Consider the following 21,539-nt stretch of genomic DNA (forward strand, 5'->3'; position numbering starts at 1 on the left):
TGTCTTGCACTGCCTCCCGCAGTTTGGTCAAACTCATGTTCGTAGCTTCGAGAACACTGTCCAACCATCTCATCCTCTGTTGTCCCCTTCTCCTAGTGCCCTCAATCTTTCCCAACATCAGGGTCTTTTCCAAGGATTCTTCTCTTTTCATGAGGTGGCCAAAGTATTGGAGCCTCAGCTTCACGATCTGTCCTTCCAGGGAGCACTCAGGGCTGATTTCCTTAAGAATGGATAGGTTTGATCTTCTAGCAGTCCATGGGACTCTCAAGAGTCTCCTCCAGCACCATAATTCAAAAGCATCAATTCTTTGGCGATCAGCCTTCTTTATGGTCCAGCTCTCACTTCCATACATCACTACTGGGAAAACCATAGCTTTAACTATACGGACCTTTGTCGGCAAGGTGATGTCTCTGCTTTTTAAGATGCTGTCTAGGTTTGTCATTGCTTTTCTCCCAAGAAGCAGGCGTCTTTTAATTTCGGGACTGCTGTCACCATCTGCAGTGATCAAGGAGCCCAAGAAAGTAAAATCTCTCACTGCCTCCATTTCTTCCCCTTCTATTTGCCAGGAGGTGATGGGACCAGTGGCCATGATCTTGGTTTTTTTGATGTTGAGCTTCAGACCATATTTTGCGCTCTCCTCTTTCACCCTCATTAAAAGGTTCTTTAATTCCTCCTCACTTTCTGCCATCAAGGTTGTGTCATCTGCATATCTGAGGTTGTTGATATTTCTTCCGGCAATCTTAATTCCGGCTTGGGATTCATCTAGTCCAGCCTTTCGCATGATGAATTCTGCATATAAGTTAAATAAGCAGGGAGACAATATACAACCTTGTCGTACTCCTTTCCCAATTTTGAACCAATCAGTTGTTCCATATCCAGTTCTAACTGTAGCTTCTTGTCCCACATAGAGATTTCTCAGGAGACAGATGAGGTGATCAGGCACTCCCTTTTCTTTAAGAACTTGCCATAGTTTGCTGTGGTCGACACAGTCAAAGGCTTTTGCATAGTCAATGAAGCAGAAGTAGACGTTTTTCTGGAACTCTCTAGCTTTCTCCATAATCCAGCGCATGTTTGCTATTTGGTCTCTGGTTCCTCTGCCCTTTCGAAATCCAGCTTGCACTTCTGGGAGTTCTCGGTCCACATACTGCCTAAGCCTGCCTTGTAGAATTTTAAGCATAACCTTGCTAGCGTGTGAAATGAGCGCAATTGTGCGGTAGTTGGAGCATTCTTTGGCACTGCCCTTCTTTGGAATTGGGATGTAGACTGATCTTTTCCAATCCTCTGGCCATTGCTGAGTTTTCCAAACTTGCTGGCATATTGGGTGTAGCACCTTAACAGCATCATCTTTTAAAATTTTAAATAGTTCAGCTGGAATGTCATCACTTCCACTGGCCTTGTTATTAGTAATGCTTTCTAAGGCCCATTTGACTTCACTCTCCAAGATGTCTGGCTCAAGGTCAGCAACCACACTACCTGGGGTGTATGAGACCTCCATCTCTTTCTGGTATAATTCCTCTGTGTGTTCTTGCCACCTCTTCTTGATGTCTTCTGCTTCTGTTAGGTCCTTACCACTTTTGTCCTTGATTATGGTAATCTTTGTACGAAATGTTCCTTTCATATCTCCAATTTTCTTGAACAGATCTCTGGTTTTCCCCATTCTATTGTTTTCCTCTATTTCTTTGCATTGCTCATTTAAGAAGACCCTCTTGTCTCTCCTTGCTGTTTTTTGGAAATCTGCATTCAGTTTCCTGTATCTTTCCCTATCTCCCTTGCATTTTGCTTGCCTCCTCTCCTCCGCTATTTGTAAGGCCTCGTTGGATAGCCATTTTGCTTTCTTGCATTTCCTTTTCCTTGGGATGGTTTTCGTTGCTGCCTCCTGTATAATGTTACGAGCCTCCATCCATAGTTCTTCAGGCACTCTGTCCACCAAATCTAAATCCTTAAACCTGTTCCTCACTTCCACTGTGTATTCATAAGGGATTTGATTCAGATTGTATCTTACTGGCCCAGTGGTTTTTCCTACTTTCTTCAGTTTAAGCTGGAATTTTGCTATAAGAAGCTGATGATCTGAGTTACAGTCAGCTCCAGGTCTTGTTTTTGCTGACTGTATAGAGCTTCTCCATCTTTGGCTGCAGAGAATATAATCAATCTGATTTCGATGCTGCCCATTTGGTGATATCCATGTGTAGAGTCGTCTCTTGTGTTGTTGGAAGAGAGTGTTTGTGATGACCAGCTTGTTCTCTTGACAGAACTCTATTAGCCTTTGCCCTGCTTCATTTTGAACTCCAAGGCCAAACTTGCCAGTTGTTCCTTTTATCTCTTGATTCCCTACTTTAGCATTCCAATCCCCTGTAATGAGAAGAACATCCTTCTTTGGTGTCATTTCTAGAAGGTGTTGTAGGTCTTCATAGAATTGGTCAATTTCACTTTCTTCAGCACCGGTAGTTGGTGCATAAACTTGGATTACTGTGATGTTAAAAGGTCTGCCTTGGATTCGTATCGAGATCATTCTGTCATTTTTGAGATTGCATCCCATTACAGCTTTTGCCACTCTTTTGTTGACTATGAGGGCCACTCCATTTCTGCTACAGGATTCTTGCCCACAGTAGTAGATATGATAGTCACCCGAACTGAATTCGCCCATTCCCTTCCATTTTAGTTCACTGATGCCCAGGATGTCGACATTTATTCTTGTCATCTCATTTTTGACCACATCCAGCTTACCTCCACTCATGGTTCTTACATTCCAGGTTCCTATGCAATATTTTTCTTTACAGCATCGGACTTTCCTTTCGCTTCCAGGCATATCCGCAACTGAGCGTCCTTTCGGCTTTGGCCCAGCCGCTTCATCAGCTCTGAATCTACTTGTACTTGTCCTCCGCTCTTCCTCAGTAGCATGTTGGACGCCTTCCGACCTGAGGGGCTCATCTTCCAGCGTCATAACTTTTATATGCCTGTTGTCTTTGTCCATGGAGTTTTCTTGGCAGGGATACTGGAGTGGCTTGCCAGTTCCTTCTCCAGGTGGATCACGTTTAGTCAAAACTCTCCACTATGACCTGTCCATCTTGGGTGGCCCTGCATGGCATAGCTCATAGCTTCTCTGAGTTATTCAAGCCCCTTCGCCACGACAAGGCATTGATCCATGAAGGGGGGACAGGTCATAGTGGAGAGTTTTGACCAAACGTGATCCACCTGGAGAAGGAACTGGCAAGCCACTCCAGTATCCCTGCCAAGAAAACTCCATGGACAAAGACAACAGTTGTCCTTTAAAAGAGGACAAATTGATGGAGGAGGAGAGGGCTATTGATGGCTATGAACCACAATGGCTCGGCTCGGCCTTCACGGTCCGAGACAGCCGTGCTTCTGGGTGCCAGTTGATGGAAACCTCAGGAGGGGAGAGGGCTCTTGGGCTCAGGTCCAGCTTGTGGGTTTTGCGTTCGGGCATCTTGTTGGACCCTGTGAAAACAGGATGCTGGACTAAATTTGCCCCCTTTGGCCTCATCCAGCAGGCTCTCCTTAGGTTTGAGAGCCTCGGATGAGCCCTCCTGTCCAGGTCAGGCAATGTGAGCCCAGCACCATTGCTTTGCATCCCTGCAACCAGAGCATGCTTGGCGGCAATGGGGGTGGTCTGGCGCCAACTCTCCCTTGGTGGATCAGTCAGGCGTGAGGTTCATAGAAACACAGAATGGTAGAGTTGGAAGGGAACCTGAGGGTCATAGAATCATAGAGTTGGAAGAGACCACAAGGGCCATCCAGTCCAACCCCCTGCCAAGCAGGAAACACCATCAAAGCATGCTTGACATATGGCCGTCAAGCCTCTGCTTAAAGACCTCCAAAGGAGGAGACTCCACCACACTCCTTGGCAGCAAGTTCCACTGTCGAACAGCTCTTACTGTCAGGAAGAGCTGTTCTAACCCAGCCCCTGGCAACGCAAGAATCTCAACTAAAGCCTCCAAGGAAATAGAGCTCGCCGCCTTCTGAGGTGGCCTATTCCACTGTTGAACAGCTCTTACGCTCAGAAAGTTCTTCCTAATGTTGAGTCAGAATATCCTTCCTTGTCATTTGGATCCATTGGTTTGGGTCCTCTCCTCTTGCTCCCTCCTGCATGTGACAATCCTTGATACATTTGAAGGTGACTCTCTATCGCCTCTCAAGCTCCTCTTCCCCATGCTCAACATCCCCTGCTCCCTCAACCGTTCCTCATAAGGCTTGGTTTCCAGACTGCCCCCTGGACGTGCACTTCTGTTCGCTGCTACCGCTACTTTGGTGGGGTTTTGTCCGAGGTTTCATGGGAGGGCGCTGAGCATGTTTCCTTTTCGTTTCCCCTCTTCCCTGCAGAGTGCCTCTCTGAAGACTGCCGCTCGGTGATCCAGGAGCAGGCCACGGCCCTGGGGCTCTCCATGTTCTCCATGCTGGTCAAGCGCTGCACTGCTCTGCTGCGGGACGTCTCCCCAGGTGAGCCGAAGCGGGCAGATCTTTCCCTTGCCAAGAAGGGCTGCTTGTTCCTAGCTCCCCTCCCTCAAGACCCACGGGAAATCAGGCCAGATTCAGGGAACCCAGGGCACTAGCAGAAGCCAGCGCAAGGACTCTTGGAGGGTCAGGAGAGCTCAGGGGGAGGGCAGAAGACTCCAGGATCACTCCTGGGGGAGCATCTCCATGTCGAGCTGGGAAAGATTCCCAGCCAGAACCCAGGAGAGCCCCTGCCAGTCAGTGCAGGCAGAACTAGGCACCTTCCCCTGCTCCTATTTTTTAGAAACATGAGGCTTGAATCTTCTTCTTTTCGGAGGAAAGGACCATAGCTCTGTGGTGGAGACCCTGCTTTGCATGCAGACAGTCTCAGCATCAGTCCCCAGAGGCATCTCCAGGTCGGGTGGGGAGAGACTCCCTCTCTGGAGCCCTGGAGAGCCCTGAAGAGCCATTGCTGCCAGTCAGAGTAGGCAGTGCTGCATCAGAGGGACCCAAGGCAGCTTGTCGTCTTCCTAGATTGAGACCTGGCCAAGTCCTCCTCTTCCTCCTCCTCCTGGTGTTCAGGGTGGGGACCAACCAGCAGTTGGGGATTGAACCTGGGACCCTCTTCCCCCATTTTGGCACCGGGAAGCCTTAAATTTTCATTTTTTTAAAAAAAAAACTTTCCCAGCCCATATGGCTGTGAAGACGCCGAATGGACTGGCAGAAGGCAGATGGTGGAGAGGAGAAGAATTGCTGTTCGCTGGCAGGGCAGAGGCTTCAGCGTTCTGCCTCTCCCTGCGACCAGCTGAGGCGGAATCCACTGGGTGAAACTAAGAAAAGGCGTAGCGCGTGTGCCTGATTTTACGCTGTCTGTGGAATTTCGCAGCTCTTAGTGCCTGGATTTGGAGTTGACGCTCAGCCTTTATTTAGGAACCGTTTTCTGGCTATGCTCGTGGGAAGCTCCCTTTGTGGGAAGCCAGGGGGCTCTCTCCAGCCGACTCCATATTGTCTTCTCTAATTGGCAGCAGCTCTCCAGGGCTTTGGGGTAGGGATCTCTCCCAGCCCTGCCTGGAGGGGCAGTTGGGGAGTGAACCTGGGACCATCTCCGTACAAAGCAGGTGCCCTCTGCCCACCTGTTGGACAGCCCAATTCCTTAGTCCCTGGGGGGCCCTTCTGCCATTCCCCCTCCCCTTTCAGCTGCAGTCACGGCTGCATCGAGGAAACCCAGAGCGTCCTTAGAATGGTCTTTCTGCAAGTTGAGAGAGGAAGGAGCAAGGCCAGGCTGACGCTCTGAAGGTCTCTCTGAAGAGACCACCAGAAGAGAGCCTGCCTCTGGATCAGCCCCAAGGATCCTGTCCTTGCCGTGGCCACCAGCAGCCGCAACTCTCCTATGGGATTCACATAATGGTGTGAAGTTGGAAGGCACCCCAGGGGTCATCTAGTCCAACCCCCTGCAATGCAGGAATCTCAACTCAAGCACCCAAAGACAGGTGGCCATCCAACCTCTGCTTAAAAACCTCCAAGGAAGGAAGGAGAGACCACGACACCCCAAGGGAGTCCGTTCCACGGTCAAACATTCCTAGCAACTGATCTTCAGAGGCATGTACTTCCTTCGACCGCAGAGGCACAGCCATCCTGGCTAGTAGCCACCGATCGCCTTGTCCTGAATTTGCCTAGTCCTCTCTTTAAGCCGATCTATCTAGGTTGGTGTCCACCCCTGCCTCCTGCAGGAGGGAGTTCCATAGCATTGCTGTGCCCTCTCTTTTATCTACCCTGAATCTTCCAAGAAAGATTCTGTCCCTGGTTCAGATCTCACCCCTTCCCAAAGGATTTTCAGAGGGCCGAGAGAGGGGGTGGTGACCGAGGAGCGGGCGAGGGGCGTGCTTGAGAGGGGGCCGTACCCGGGAGCTGCCTGGCCCACTCTGCGTTTCTTTCTCTCTCAGCAGCTGCTCAGGGCCAGGAGGGCTCTGAGGACGATGACATCAAAGTCTCCTCCTTGCCGCAGGACCTGAAGGAGCTCCTGCCCAGCATCAAGGTCTGGTCGGATTGGATGCTGGGCCACTCGGACACCTGGAACCCCCCGCCCAGCACCCTGGAGCTGCCCAGATCGTACGTCAGCACCCTTGGGGGCCATGCACCCCTTTCTCCTCTCCTCTCTTCTCTCCTCTCCTCACCCAGGCAGGGACTTTCCGTGTTGCCCCCCCCCCCCCGCCATGTATGTGGGTGGCTGTAAGTCGCTAAGGACCTTCAGCCTCTGTTTGTCTTACCTATGACCTTTGCTTGCTGCCGTTCCTCCAAGGAGCCCTGAGTGGGGCTTACGCTCTCCCCAATTCTGTCCCCCCAGCAACTCTGCAAGGCAGCTTGGGCTGAGAGTCAGTGGGTGGCCCAAGGCTACCCAATGAGCTTAGCAGTGGGTTGGGATTTGAACCCAGAGCTCCTCAGTCCTACTTTGACATGCCCCCCATGTCACCCAGCACAATGTCACCCTGGAAGTTCTGGGCCTTTCCATTCGGCCACAGTGCCTGGAGCAGATGGAGGCTGGGAGATCCAGAGGGCCCACGGGCGACCACTAACTGAATTATGAATCACTCCTTTATCAGAACAGCCTGGGTGCTGGATCAGGCCAAAGGGGGCCCATCTAGTCCAGCATCCTGTGCTCATAGTGGCCAAACACCCCTAAGAACCTGGGAGTCTAGATAGACTGTCTCTGGAGCTGGAGGTTCCATAAGAGCCCTGAAGCTAGATCAGACCCCAAGGGGGCCTATGTAGCCCAGCATATCCTGTCCTCACAGCCGCTAACCAGATGCCCCAATGGGAAGAAGCCGGAAGCAAGCAGGACCCTGGGGCATGTGCAGTTTTGATCCCCCCCCACCGCCGCCCCTTGGCACCCGTTTCCCTGAGCTGTGACCCCCCGGGCAGCTCCACGCACATTTGTTTGCATCTTTCTGGGCCACTCTTGCCCCATCTTTGGGGAGCCAGGCTCTTGGTGGGCCCAGAGGCCTTTGTCCCAGCATGCCCTTCCCTGCAGGCCTTTGCGTCCGGATCCGGATCCCCTCGGCCTCTTCCCTCTCCTCCCCAGCCAGTCCTGTTAATCTGTCAGAGTCAGGGCTGAGGGTGATGATGGGGAAGAAGAGGCTCCCGGGAGCAGAGGGGGGCTCCATCCCGCAAAGAGCCTGCAGCTCAAAGATGGCTCCCCAGCACTCCTGCTGCACAGGGGCAGGAAGAGGCAGGATGTCCGTCCATCTCTTCCCTCGTTTATGGCTCCTACTCTCTCTTTTTTCGCTTCATTTTGGCCGAGGAAATGGAAATCTCACACAGGAAGTGCCGGGCCCCATTTTGGGGGAGTGGGGAAAAGAGTCTGTTTTCTGTTTGCTGGCTGCTTGGGGCAGGCTGGCTGGTAGGCTGGCGGGGGGTGGGAGGGTGGGGGCGGCACTTGCCTGTCTATGTGAACTGCTGCCCATCTTTGGACAGCAGCTCAGGCCCCCAGCGAGGGCACGCACAGGAGCCCCCCTCCTGCCGGTCCCAACTCCTTTCCCAGTGGGGTTCCACTCCTTCCTCTTCCTCTTCCAGCCTCGCTGCTCTCCCTTTAACACAGTAGGGTCCGTGGTCACTAAAAAGATCCATAGCTCAGTGATGGAGCTTCCCTTGCAAGCAGAAGGTCCCTGGTTCAATCCTTGCTGGAATCCACAGGTAGGGCGAAGGGCACCCCCCTGCCTCCTTGCTTGACGCCCTACAGAGCTGCTGCCAGTCAGTGTAGACAGTACTGAGTAGACCAATGGTGCGGCTCCATATACGGCAGCTCCCTATGTTCCTAATCATAGAATCGTAGAGTTGGAAGAGACCACAAGGGCCATCCAGTCCAACCCCCTGCCAAGCAGGAAACACCATCAAAGCATTCTTGACATATGCCCGTCAAGCCTCTGCTTAAAGACCTCCAAAGAAGGAGACTCCACCACACGCCTTGGTAGCAAATTCCACTGCCGAACAGCTCTTAGTGTCAGGAAGTTCTTCCTAATGTTTAGGTGGAATCTTCTTTCTTGTAGCTTGAATCCATTGCTCCGTGTCCGCTTCTCTGGAGCAGCAGAAAACAACCTTTCTCCCTCCTCCATATGACATCCTTTCATATATTTGAACATGGCTATCATATCACCCCTTAACCTTCTCTTCTCCATATACTTGTAGAGTCGAAAGGGATCCCAACGGTCCTCTAGCCCAATTTCCTCCAATGCAGGGAACAGCATTGGTTGGGGCGGTATGTTAGCCTGTGCCTCACCTCTTTGGGGCAAGGCGGGCGCCAGCCCTGTGAGGGAATCCCATTTTTTTGCAAGCGGAGAACTTTAGGCTTGCCTCCCCTGTGACTCTGCGGCAGGGGCAGATCCCAGGGGCAGATTTTCCCCAAGGATGTTGCTTGAGGCCAGCCCCTCCCTTCTGGCCCCCGCTTCTCCACACATGGCCAACGGGTGATGAAGGCCCCCCAGGACACTGGCAGGCTATCCTCCTCACTTTGCTCAGACGCGCCGGTGGGGGGAGCCCCATCCGGGTGGCGAAGCTCATGGACTTAAGCGAGTGGCAGGACCACTGACCGTGCGTCAGCCTCATGGGGGTGGACAGGGCTGGGCTTCATGTCCCAGGACTCGTTTGAGCACAGGATTGGCGCTCCCCCTGCCCAAATCTGCCAGGGCGTGACTTATGACACACACACACACCCCAAAACATCCAGGCTCCCAAACAATTTGGACGCAAACAACTTATATTTGCTGGCCGGAGGGAGTCTGAACATACACACCCCTTTGCTGATGCACAGGAAGAGGGTCCTAAAGCAGCACAAGGAGGATCGGGTCCCCGCTACTTTCCAGTCGCTGCCGCCCAAGCTCAAGCCGTGGCAACCTCTGTCGTTTCCACCCCTGTACCCCTCTTTTCTCCTCCGCCCCCCCCCCCCCGCAGCAGGCAGGCGGCCTGTTTCCCAGGGAGCCAGCGCAAGCTCTGAGGCCGGCTAAACTCAGCCCAGCTGCGGCAGTTGGTTTATTGCTTTCAGCTGGTACTTGAACCCGGGTCCCGGGCTTTGGAGCCCTTCCCAGGCTTAATCCCCGGAGCTTTCTCCGCAGCTGTATGACACTCCGCTGACCCTGAATGAGGATAGGAAAATAGAACGGGTGCCAAGCCAGAGTCTCTTTTTCATTTGGAGCGCCTGGCGGCCTGCCCATGACCAGGGTTACATAATGGGAAACATAGCTGGGGCTCTGGAGAGCCCTCCGCACCTCCCCCCCCCCGCCTGCCCCCTCCTCTTCCTCGCCAGGCTGCCCAGGCCCCTTCCCCTGCGCTCCTGCCGCTGCCGCTGCCGCCATATATCTTCCTAATTGGCCCTCGAATGCATTTATCACCCGCTTGGAGTCCTCCGAGTGGAAACCGGGGCGGCGTTCTCCTCTTCCCCTCTTGCAGGGAGGGGGGAGCAGGGACGGAGGATGTGGCATTGGTGCTCGGGCCAGGTGGGGGGAGCATGCGCTGGGGGGAAGCAGGCATTTCCTAGGGCCTAGGAAGGAAGCCGGTATCCGACAGGCAGTGCTCAGCTTAGCCCAGAGCGGGGAACAGTTTTTACCCCTTTAGGAAAAGAAGAAAGGACACCTCCTTTGTGCCCAAGGGCGGCAGTGGCTGTTTCTTGGGGTGGGGGGCAGAGGGAAGACCGGAGGGCCATGTCACATCCCACATACGGTCCTGATGCGGTGGGGTTTCGTGGCAGGCGTGGCCAGAGCACGTGACATTTCAGCCAGGGGGGCACCCAAGGGTCATCCAATCCAACCCCCTGCAGTGCATAAATCACAGCAAAAGGATCCTTGACCCTCCTCACCCAGGTAACCCAAAATGCACCCTCCTCACCCAGGTAACCCAGAGGCATGGTCAGCTTCCAGGGACGCATCCTGCCCTGGCCTAAGCTCCTTGGGAGAGTGGCCCTCGGGGGGAGGGGAGCTCCTGCATTCGAATGCTGCTTGTGCGTTTCCCATTGGGGCATTTGCTTGGCCGCTGTGAGAGCAGATGGGACCCGAAGGACCCCTTGGGCCAGATCCAGCAGACTCCTCTTGGGTTCTTATCATAGAATTGTAGGGCTGGAAGAGACCCCCTGGCTCATCTAGTGCTGGAATGCCTCAAGTGAGGGCTGTCGCATCAAGTGATGACTTACTTTGGGAGTGAGCAGTCCGATGAAACAACTGCTTGAAAAAGGCTACTCGCTAAAGCTGATCTTTTACTGCTGATCCACAGGATTTGTTGTTATTTTTGTTTATTATCCAAGGTACTATTTGGACTTAATTTGAGGAGGAGATGGGCCAGGGTGATGGAGAGGCAGAAGGGATGAGAAAGGAAGATAAGATAAGGAAGGGATAAGAAGCACACACCCCACATACAGCCCTGCAACCCTGCCCCACTCAGAAGTCTCTTCCCCCCCAGGAGCCCAGGGACACGGAGCTTGGTGCCTCCTGCTCTCCTCTCTCCCTTCCACCTTGGACTTGCCCCAAGGAGAGTTGTGGGGTGGGTGGGAGGACCCCCAGTTGCCACTGCCTGTTCTTTGATCTTTGCCATCTTTGGGGGGGGGCTGTCTGTAGGGGCTGCTTTTAGCAGGATTGGGGCTGGGCAAGAAGTTGCTGGGAGAGGCGGCTGGGCTGAGCTGGCTCTCTCCCCCCCCCCCCCAAGCAAGAGCAAAAGGCCCGAGCGGTTTGCCATCTGGAGCCCAGCGCTGGGCTCCTTCCACCGCACTCCTTCCGGGTTTGAGCTGCAGCTGTGGGGCTGGTGAGTGCGAGTGTTTAAACAGGCTGGTATTACACAGGAAACGGCCACCTCCATGGGGCCCCCGCAGGCCTGGAACATGGGGTCATTGTGTTTGGCGTTCAGCACAAGGGCGGGGGGGGTGCGTGTGAGGAGGCCCCAGGCAGCCCCGCGGCACTCGGGGATCCCTTCCTGCAAGCCTCCGGAGCCCAGGCCTCACCCCCAACCCAGGTTAGTTTCGGAAGAGAGTCCTTTCCCCTCCCCCCGCCCCGACCATCCATGCCCCGCTTCCTTCCTCTCCAGGCTGTGCCCCCATTTCAGCCTCCCGGTCACCCTGACCTGCTCTGGCTTGGCAGTCTCCCTGCCCTTGGAGCCCAGGAATTCCTGAAGACGAAGGAAGGAAAAGACATTGCTTGGCATTGCTGGGAGAAGGGGGGCAGGTAAAGGGGGGCAATTCTCGTCCCACCCGGGCCCTCCCTCCTGCAGCCTGGCAATCCCAGCAAAGGGGGTCTCTGCTGCTCTGCCCAGGAGGGCGTGCTTTGGGGAGAAGGCGGCTATTTTTGCCTGGTTTGGGATTGCCCAGCACCAAGGCAGCAGTGCGCCCGTCCTCCCCCAACGCCCACCCTGCCATGCAGGCTGCTCGCCAGGTCCGGTTACAGCTGGGAAGAGGGCCTGGGTGTCTCCAACAAGGATTCAGGTGGCCAGGAGAGGGTGGTTTTCACCCCACACTGTGCCCAGCAGCTGGGGGTAACTGAAGTGCCCTGTGGCCTAAAGCATTGCTCTTGGGGGGCCCTTCCTTGCTCACTCACACACCTTTCTCTAGGTCAGGTAGTGAGCAGGTGCCCATGGGACAGAGTTCCTGCTTTGTGTGCAGAAGGCCCAAGGCTCAGCCCCCAGGGGCAGCTCCGGGAAGGGCTGGTGGAGTATCCCCCCCTCTCTGAACCCCCTGGAGAGTCATTGCTGCCAGCCAAAGTAGACCACACTGCGCTCGGTGGGCCAGTTCAGTCCGGCCGGGGGTCAAGCAGCTGTTCTTGTTAAATCCACCCTGAATTCGGGACCGTGAGGCCTGGGACCTTGCTGTTGAGGGAAGGAGGTGCAGCTCAGGAACAAAGTGCCTGAATTGCACAGAGAGGGCGTCTGCTTCGGGAAGGGCTGGGGGAGCCCCTGCCAGAGACCCTGGAGAGTATAGGCAGTGGCAGCATAGGAGGAGGCCTGCTGGATCAGGCCAGTGGCTCGCCTGGCCCGGCCTCCTGTCCTCCCAGTGGCCAACCAGACGCCTCGGGGGGGGGGATCTGAAAGCAGGATCAGAGCCCAAGAGCCTCGGGAGCAGAGCCATTGTGGCTGGTAGCCTGTCGTCTCTGCTGCCACCTCCCAGCCTCCTGCCCCAGGCGGGTGATGGTGGGGGACTCACATTGCTGGTGGGGGCTGCCAGCGGGGATGGGAGCGTCAGGCCTCCTAAAGCCTGGCCAAATCCTTCCTCCTCCTCTCCCCCCCCCCCGGCGCCCCATGGGCAGCATCATCGCACGTCGGAGGTGGACCAGAGCTGTCCTCTTGCATCCGGCCCTTGTCTCTGCAGCCAAGGCCCCGAGGATAAGCTCAGGGCCGTGGGGCAGCGCAGGGCGGGGGGGGCAGCACTGTTCCTCATATACGTTTCCTCTGGTGCGGATCGGGAGGGGGGGGCAGTTCGTGGAAAGTTCAGTTCCTTTTAACCCTCCAGGCTCTGTTTATTTTCAAGCTGGTAGTAGCGCAAGCCAAGCCTTTTCCCATTACATCATGGGGGACCCTTGGACATCTTCCGCCCGCCCCCCCAAAAAAAAAGCCCCACGTATTTACTCCTGTTTCTCTCTGTGTGCGTTTTCCACCTTTTAAATGTTTCTGACAGCCAGACCTGGCTGGGGCAAAGTGGGGAGGGGGAGCCATGATCTGGGGGCCCCCTCCTCCCTCCCTCCCTCCAACCAAGGCTCTGGGGGCGCAGGCAGGCGCTGATGGTGTGCTGGGCTTTGATTAATGGCAGCTCATTCCACCCAGCTCCCAGGACACTCTTGAAAACAAGATGTTTCGTTTCAATGCAAGGCTTTTCTCTCTCCTCCCCCCTCCCCGCATGTTGATTCCAGCAAATAAATGAGTGCAGATTGTCCACCTGGAGCCACTTGCTTGGGGGGGGGGAGAGGTGTTGGGGTAGGGGGCTTGTCGTAGGCCCCAAGGACGGAAGACCTTCCCTGGTCGCCGGGTGAGCGGGCACAGAGAGAGGGCAAGGAGGGGGTTTACTGGAGTGACCCTTTTCTCTGGTCCCGCAGAGAAAAACTTCCCTCTTGAAAGTGAACCCTTTTTAAAAAGAGGTTTAAGGAGTGAGCATGAGAACATGACCCACTGCTTTGGCAAGCTGACCCTCATTGTCCTGCTTCCAACAACATTTATTTACTCATTCATTTTTGGCATTTCTAGTCCACCTTTTTCTCCAGGAGTGTCCATGGTTCCCCCCCTCCTCATTTTAATCCTCGCCACAACCCTGCAAGGTGGGTTGAGCTGAGAGAGGCAGGGACCGGCCCCCAAGGTCACACCCAGGGAGCTTCATGCCCAGCTGTGCCCCTTCCTGGCCTTTCATCTCCCTGCTCACCCTCCCGCCCAACCACAGCTACGCCTTGGGAATGGCTGCCATGTCCTGCACCACTGAGACTCCTCCTGTTTGTCATCTCTTCATTCCTGCCCCTCAAGAATACGGTGTTTTGCAAGGCACCCAGTTAACGTTTTCGTTGGGCAGGGTGTCAATATTGCCCACAATTCCCTCTTGGGGCTGCAATCCTTAATGGGGTCTCACTGGGGAGCAAGCCCTCAAGTGAGCTCCTGGGCCAGGTCCCTCTGGAGCCCAAGATGGCAGCTGGGATAAAAAATGCCTGTCTGTCGCCTGGGGTTCTGTAGCTGCAATTCCTGCATTGCAGGGGGCTGGACTAGAGGACCCTTGGGGTCCCTCACGACCCTATGATTCCCTAGGGGCTTTTAAACAGCTTGCATGGACACCTGTGTAGCCTTCCTCAGCGGTGATTCCTGTATTGCACCGGGTTGTGCTAGATGACCTTCGGGGGTCCCTTCCAACACCAGAATTCTGTGAAAAGTGCTGCAAAAGGAGCACAATTTGCTTGGCCCATTTCCACCCTTTGGGGCTGCTTTGCATCATTTTTTTCTGCTTCCTCCTCCCCTGCCCAGCCTGGCTTCTGAGGTTTCCCCAGCCGCGGTGACATGCTCTTCCAGGCACCTCTTTGCAGCACTTGAAAGGGCTCCCAAATGGCACTCTCTGTTCTCACTCTCGGCTCTGCGGGGTGTGAGAGCCACCCACACGCTGCGCCACCCCGTCAGCCTCCTCCCCAAGGTGCCTTTGAGGGTGAAGCTGCGGCCAGAAGCGAAACTGGTGTCAGGATGCCAGCAAACACCCCCACCCCGCCTTTCGTCTCTCTCTCTCTCTCACGACAGACCTGAAGCTGAATGTCGGGAGAGCCAGGGCAGACAAAAGAAAGGCCTCCTTCAGGGTTGAACTGTGGAACTCCCTGTCACATGAGGCAGTGATGGCCACCAACCTGGATGGCCTTAAAAGAGCATTGCACAAACTCATGGAGGAGGAGGAGGAGGAGGCTATGGAGGGCTCCTCGCCAAGATGGCTGTGCTCTGCCTCCATGGTTGGAAACTGGTGCTTCCGAATGCTGGTTGCTGGCAACTGCTACCCACAGTTTAATAGGGATGCTTCCAGGAGTTGAAGCTGGGACATAGGAAGCTACCATCCAGGTCAGTTGTGCCTACACAGGCTGGCAGCATCCCCTGGAGGTGTCTTTCCCAGCCCCCCCCCCATGGATGATGCGGTTGGGGTTTGAAGCGGGAGCCTTCTGCATGCAGAACAGGTACTCAATAGTAGCCAATAATTGAGAGGCAGTGGCGGTGTAGTGGTTAGAGTCCAGCACTGGGGCCTGGGAGAGACCGAGGTTCAAGTCTCCGCTTGGCCATGAAGCACACAGGGTGACGTTGGAGGCCAGTCACTCTTGCCTCTCAGCCTGAGCCACCTTGCTGGGACAGAGGAGAATGGCATGCACCCCCTTGAGCTCATTGGAGAAGAAATGCAAGGGATATGCTGACCAGGGTGGGGAAGGGGTGCCTTGCCTGTAACAGAGCACCCAGCCCTGCAGGGAAGTTGCATCTCCTGAGCAAGAGTGCCTGCGGTGGGGGGGGGGGAGTGAGAGGTCCTGGGGGTGGGGGGGCTCTCCTGCCTTGCTCAGCACTCCCGTCCTTCTGCCCGCCCTGCAGGGTCTCGGTGGACGTGTGGGCCACCCTGGCCGACTTCTGCAACATCCTGACAGCCGTGAACCAGTCGGAGGTGCCGCTCTACAAGGACCCGGACGAGGACCTGGCCCTGCTCAGCCTGGAGGAGGACCGCCTGCTCTCGGGTTTCGTCCCGCTGCTGGTCGCCCCCCAGGAGCCCTGCTACGTGGAGAAATCCTCGGACAAGGTCAGGGCCGGGGCACGGCGCCCCTCCTCCTCCTCTCTGTCTCCCCCCTCCGCAACCCTCCAGGCCGTTTCTTCTTGGGAAGCATTTTTGTGCAAACGGAACACGATTAAGTCATTGAGAAAAGGGTGTTAAGGGAAAATATCGACCTTTTAGCCGCTGACATCCCGCTCTGTGTCATGAAAAACCCTCTTGACTTCCTTTTGCTCTGTGTGTGTGTGAGAGAGGGAAAGAGTGTGTGTGTGTGAGAGTGTGTCTGTGAGTGCGCTCGCTGGCATGCCGTAGATACGGTCATTTCCTCCCTTGTTTAAAGAGCGCAGCTTGCGTTGGCAGCTCTCTGCAGCTCCTCCAAATGGCTTGCATCACGCTCCTCGGAGCAGCCTCCTCTCCCCCCTCCCCGCCCTGACTGCAGAGCCCTGCGTGAGGAGGAAGCTGGCCAGATCTATCTCTCTTCCTCTAAAGACCGGGCGATAAAGAAGGTTGGCGGGGAAGTGAAAAGAAGCACCCAGTGGGGGCGATGGGGGGGGGGGCTGCCAGACCTTCTGCAGCCTCCCTTGCCCCACCACCAGCAGCTCTCTGGGGTTCATAGAATTGTAGAGTTGGAAGGGATCCCCAAGGGTCCTCTAGCCCACCCCCCTGCAAAGCAGGAATCACAGCTGAAGAATCGCGGGCAGGTGGCCATCCAACCTCCATTTAAAGGCCTCCGAGGAAGGAGAGCCCACGACCTTCGAGGGAGTCCTGTCCACTGCCGAATGGCTCTGAACATCGGAAAGTCCTTCCTGATGTCCGGTCGGAATCTCCTTCCTTGTCACTTGCCCTCGCCTCTGGAGCAGCAGAATAGAAGCTTGCTCCATCTTCCATGTGACAGCCCTTCCGTATTTGAAGCTGGCTCTCATGTCACCTCTCCCTTTCCTCTTTTGTAGAACATAAGGCGAGCCTGCAGGATCAGGCCAAAGGGCACCCATCTCGTCCAGCATCTTGTTCTCATATCGGCAGACCAGATTCCCCAACAGGAAGCCCTCAAGCAGGACTCGAGAACAAGAGCAGCCCCTCTCCCCTCTTGTGGTGTCCAGCACCTTTGTTGCTAAGTTAGGGTAGTGTTTCTGCATTGGCTTGGTGCAGTTCTGGACCCTGCACAGCCCGCCAACACTGGCCTCCCTTGGCCCCAAATCGAGGCCTCTCTTGGCACCCACGTCCTGTGTGTTTTAGGTGTCCTAGATGAAGATGACACCTCCTGAGTTGGGGTTGGGAGCTCTCCTCTTTGGACCTTGGGTAAGAACAAAAGGAGAGCCTGCTGGATCAGGCCCATTGCCCATCTGGTCCAGCATCCTCTTCTCACTCAGGAGATGCCCCAAAGGCAAACCCTGAGATCCAGAAGCCTCACCGCCTCTGGAGTCAGAGCAGAGCCCTGAGGGTGAATAACCATCAGTAGTTTTATCCTCCTCCGTGAATTGGTCTAATCCTCTTTTAATGCCATCCAAGCAGGTGGCCATCTCTGCCTCCTGTGGAAGAGAGTTCCATAGCTTAGCTGTGCAATGCCTGAAGAAGGACTTGCTTTTATCTGCCCTGAATCTTCCAGCTCTCAACTTCCATCGCATGTCCCTGCCTTTTGTACATTAAACAAAAAACAAACGCTCCCCCCTTCTGGGCTGCAAACCTCTGGCTTTGGCTACCAAGAGTCCAGCTGGCAAGGTGCGGGGGGACGGGAAGGGCTAATGCCTTTTGCACACTGGAGCACAGGGGGTCTTGAAACCCGAACCGTCCCCTAAGCATGACACATGTTAATAGCAAAAAAAAAAGGAAGAAGAAAGGAGAGAGGTTTTTAAATACCCATAATAAAAAAGGCCAGGAGCCCCTCCCCCCCCACCCTGAGGTCCCAACAAAGGCCCCCAGCAGAAACCAGGCTGTGTTTTTCTCATTTGCAGGACCAGCCAGAGAGGAGAGTTCCCCCCTCCCCCTAGCCTTGCAGCAACCTGTTTCTCCTGCTGTGTCTGCTATGGGGGGGGGCAACGGGGGGGGCTCCTTGTCATGCACCAGGCCCCTTTTGTTGGGCAGTCGCAAGCAATGCACCCAGGATGGAGGGTTGCCTCCTTCAGAGCCAGGGTGGAAGCAAGAGTTCCTCTCTCTCTCTTTCTCTCTCTGCTTTTATTTTTTGGCCTGTGCAATATATCCTGAATGGATTGTGGAATATACCTTTATTTGATATGAAGTTGTTTAATTTGATGTCACATTTTTTTAAATTATGACTTAGTTGGATCGAACTGGTGCAGGATGTGTGAGCTGTGTTGTGTATTTTGTTGTTTCTGCGGCTTGTAAAGCGCCTTGCGTATAGCGATACAGAAAGGCAATGTAGAAATTAAAAGGGGAATGAAATGAAATCTAGCCGGGGCAGCGTTCGGGCAGAGATTGCTGGGCGAGGGTCTCATTTGGCTGTGTCAGGGGAGATAACTCTGCCCCACCCTGTAGCAGACCTTCTCTGTGGCTTCGTTGACTTGCTCTGTTCCTTTCATTGGCATCTCTCCTTCCTTCTATAGGGTAGGGTGGGGGGCTGCACATGGGGTCCCCAGGCACCATCTCCCCATCCGCACTCCAACCATCTCTGCCTTGGGCCCCAGAGGGCACGGCCATGCTGGGTCGGGGGGAAGAGAAAGGAAAGGTTCACAGGGTGTAGGGGCAAGTTCCCCAACCCCAGGCCACTGTGCTTTTGTAGGGAATAAGGGAACCTTGGAAGCTGCCTTAGCCAGACTCAGGCTGCTAGCTCCTCAGGCGTAGGATCACAGAATTGCAGAGCTGGAAGGAACCTCAAGGAACCCCCTGCAATGCAGGAACCACAACTAGAGAATCCCCAACAGGTGGCCATCCCACCTCTGTTTAAAAATCCCCTACGAAGGAGAGGTCTCCACCTTCCCAGGTGGTTCACCCCACAGTAGAAGAACATCTCTTACCATCCGGAAGTTCTTCTTAACTTTCTGGGGTCTCTGACAGAGAAAGATCTCCCCACCTTTAAAACAGGAGGGTGCCTCTGTGGATGCATGCCAAGTAGCTCCTCTTTAGCAGGTGGCAAGCAGAATGAGCTGCTCTCTTTGCCAGGCAAGGGCAGAAAGCCCCCCCCCCAACATTCACACATGTTTTTTTCCAGTTCCTGTTCAATGCAGGAACTGATGTTGCACATCTACCTCACTCCCTCCGCACCCACCCAGTCTGTTGCCAAAGAGGCCTGAATCGTAGCCCCAGAGAGCTCGCCTTTCGCTGGGGCATTTAACTAGGGATGCTGTAGCCACATGGTCCCTCTCTCCAGCAGCGGGTTGGACTAAATGAACTCTGGGGTGCCCTTTCCGCCTCTGTGATGCTGGTGTCCCTTACAGGGAATGCTGCAGCCTCTGGGTGCACTGCCTCTGCTTGTGGCTTGGGGAAAGCGGGATGACACCCCCGGCAAATATTTCTTGTGCACTCAGTGAGGGGCGATTTGTGGCATGTGGAAGCCAGCGCTGCCTTATTTTTTTGGTAAAGCTTAAATTCATTTATATAATGTATATAAAACAGAGAACAGTTACAACAACGGATAAAGATGAAAAGATGAAAAACAAAACTATAAAACAGGCACGTCGAATGAGCACAGTTGCACATGGGTGAAAATTGCACAGTCCCAAGTAAAGAATATCAGTTTTGTCTGATGGTCTAGATCCAGATTTGCCAGGCTTGGGCCAAGAGTTATCTTGAAAGTGATGCTTCCCTTGTATATGTGACAATGGAATTCCAAACCATATTCAAAGCATCTAGAGGTTCTAGTCCTTCTCAAAATCTCAAACTCTGCCTAATTTTCTCCATTCTAGCTTTGTTCCAGAGGGTAACAAATATAAGATTTTGGGCTGTTTTCCGTTGAGTTGCAATGACTGTTTGAGATGCCGATATCAATTCTTTTGTCAGTGTTCAGCAATATTAATTCTGGACGACAAACAATCGTTTGTTTGGTAATATTTATCGTTTCCATCAGAATCATGAGTGTTTTAACCGAGATTCCTGCATTGCAGGCGGTGGGCCTGGATGGCCCTTGAAATACTTTCCAACTCTACAATTCTGTGATTAAATGAAAATTAAAATTTTAAAATCTGAGGCCAGTCTTGCATTGAGACAAAGGAGAGGTGAGCCCTGGAGAAAACCCGCAGGAGCGTCTCTGACTTGGAGGGGAAAGAGGAGCTAGGATTTGGGGGGGGGGGGAGAGACTGAAGTAAGCCATAAATCTCGGGTGCGGAATCCGAGGGAAAAGGCTCCCACCTGGAAGTCTCAGGCGGCTGCCGAAGGTTCCCTTTCTGGGGCGCCCCAGATTTGCGGGAAGCAGAGGCTCTGTCGGCCCCTCGTAATTGATGTCCGCTGGAGCTGGGGCTCTGCCAGGCTTGCGTTGGCCGGGCGCCAGCGTTCTGTAATTTCGGAGCCAGGTGTGAAGCGATTTCTGTTCCGTCTTGTTCCCAAGCACCTACAGAAGCCTCTCGCGTCCCACTGAGGTGGAGGGGGGGGTCTGCTCCAGCCTCCAGGAAGGAAACAGCTGTGCAGGTAGAAAGACGGGGAGACGATGGGGAGGGAGGGAGGGAGGAAACGGCCCAGCGGCAACAGAGTGCTTCTTGCACCCAGGTGCGATGACACAAGGCTGGGTGCCTGCCAGGGGGCACCCAGCCAGGCAGGCACCCACGAGGAAGAGCCCCCTTGCGCTGTGAGGAATTGTGGGGTGGAGAGGAGGGGCTGAGTCCCCCTCCAGTTTGCCCACCTTGCAGGCTGTGAGCTCCTCTGTCTATCCCAGGCTTGTGGTGGCTCTCCAGAGCCTCACCTCCTGACTTCTTAAGAACCAAAGGAGAGTCTAGCTCCTGGATCAGGCCAAAGGGAGCCCATCTAGGCCAGCATTCCGTCCTCACTGGCCAACCAGATGCCTCTCATGGGAAAGTCCATTGGCTTTGGTACCCTTGCAAGCCTTGGTCTGACTGAGCCAGCTGACATCCCCCCTCCCTCTTCCCTTTGGCTGGTCCTGTCTTGGCCACGTACGGGCAGGTTGCTATTAGCATAGTAGCTACAGAGGGAAGACTGTAGGGCTGGGATGTTCAGTCGCTTAATCTAAAACAAAAGCCCCATAATGCGCTTTTTAAAAGGTGTCACTGGTTAATCAGGCAACAAATGCACATTACTTTAGAGAAACCACCAGAGCAACCTTGCAGATGTCAGTGATAAGATGGTCCCTCCGCTCGGGCTTACGATCTAAAAAGTCACAGCATGAAAGGAAAAGCTGTTGGAAGGGAGGAGGAAAAAAGCAGGCACCAGGCACTGTGCCTTAAAGTGAACAGAATTTATGTCCTGGCCAGCTGGAATGGAAAGATTTCAAGGAAGTGAGGAAGCCAAGGAAAGAGGGCTCTGGTGCTCTGGTCCTGCTTTCCGCAAGGCAGGTGGAGAGGCTCTGCAGGTATTTGTTGTTTAGTCGTTTAGTCGTGTCCGACTCTTCGTGACCCCATGGACCAGAGCACACCAGGCACTCCTGTCTTGCACTGCCTCCCGCAGTTTGGTCAAACTCATGTTGGTAGCTTCGAGAACACTGTCCAACCATCTCATCCTCTGTCGTCCCCTTCTCCTAGTGCCCTCAATCTTTCCCAACATCAGGGTCTTTTCCAAGGATTCTTCTCTTCTCATGAGGTGGCCAAAGTATTGGAGCCTCAGCTTCACGATCTGTCCTTCCAGGGAGCACTCAGGGCTGATTTCCTTAAGAATGGATAGGTTTGATCTTCTTGCAGTCCATGGGACTCTCAAGAGTCTCCTCCAGCACCATAATTCAAAAGCATCAATTCTTCGGCGATCAGCCTTCTTT

At 54.4% G+C, this 21,539-nt stretch overlaps 1 protein-coding gene across 3 annotated transcripts in view; it reads left to right on the forward strand.

Moving 5' to 3' along the window:
• Positions 1 to 21,539, forward strand: part of SMG6 (SMG6 nonsense mediated mRNA decay factor) — a 92,685-nt gene that overhangs the window by 44,271 nt on the left and 26,875 nt on the right. For 2 of the 3 annotated variants that reach the window (XM_088658096.1, XM_088658094.1), the window contains exons 11-13: positions 4,339 to 4,455; positions 6,393 to 6,558; positions 15,496 to 15,697. In XM_088658096.1, the coding sequence (XP_088514222.1) occupies positions 4,339 to 4,455; positions 6,393 to 6,558; positions 15,496 to 15,697 (485 nt within the window). The remainder of the gene's footprint in view (positions 1 to 4,338; positions 4,456 to 6,392; positions 6,559 to 15,495; positions 15,698 to 21,539) is intronic. The other variant, XM_088658095.1, reaches the window with a different exon arrangement.

This window comes from Zootoca vivipara, chromosome 14, assembly GCF_965207765.1.
Source record: "Zootoca vivipara chromosome 14, rZooViv2.hap1.1, whole genome shotgun sequence".
Lineage (NCBI taxonomy): Eukaryota > Metazoa > Chordata > Lepidosauria > Squamata > Lacertidae > Zootoca > Zootoca vivipara.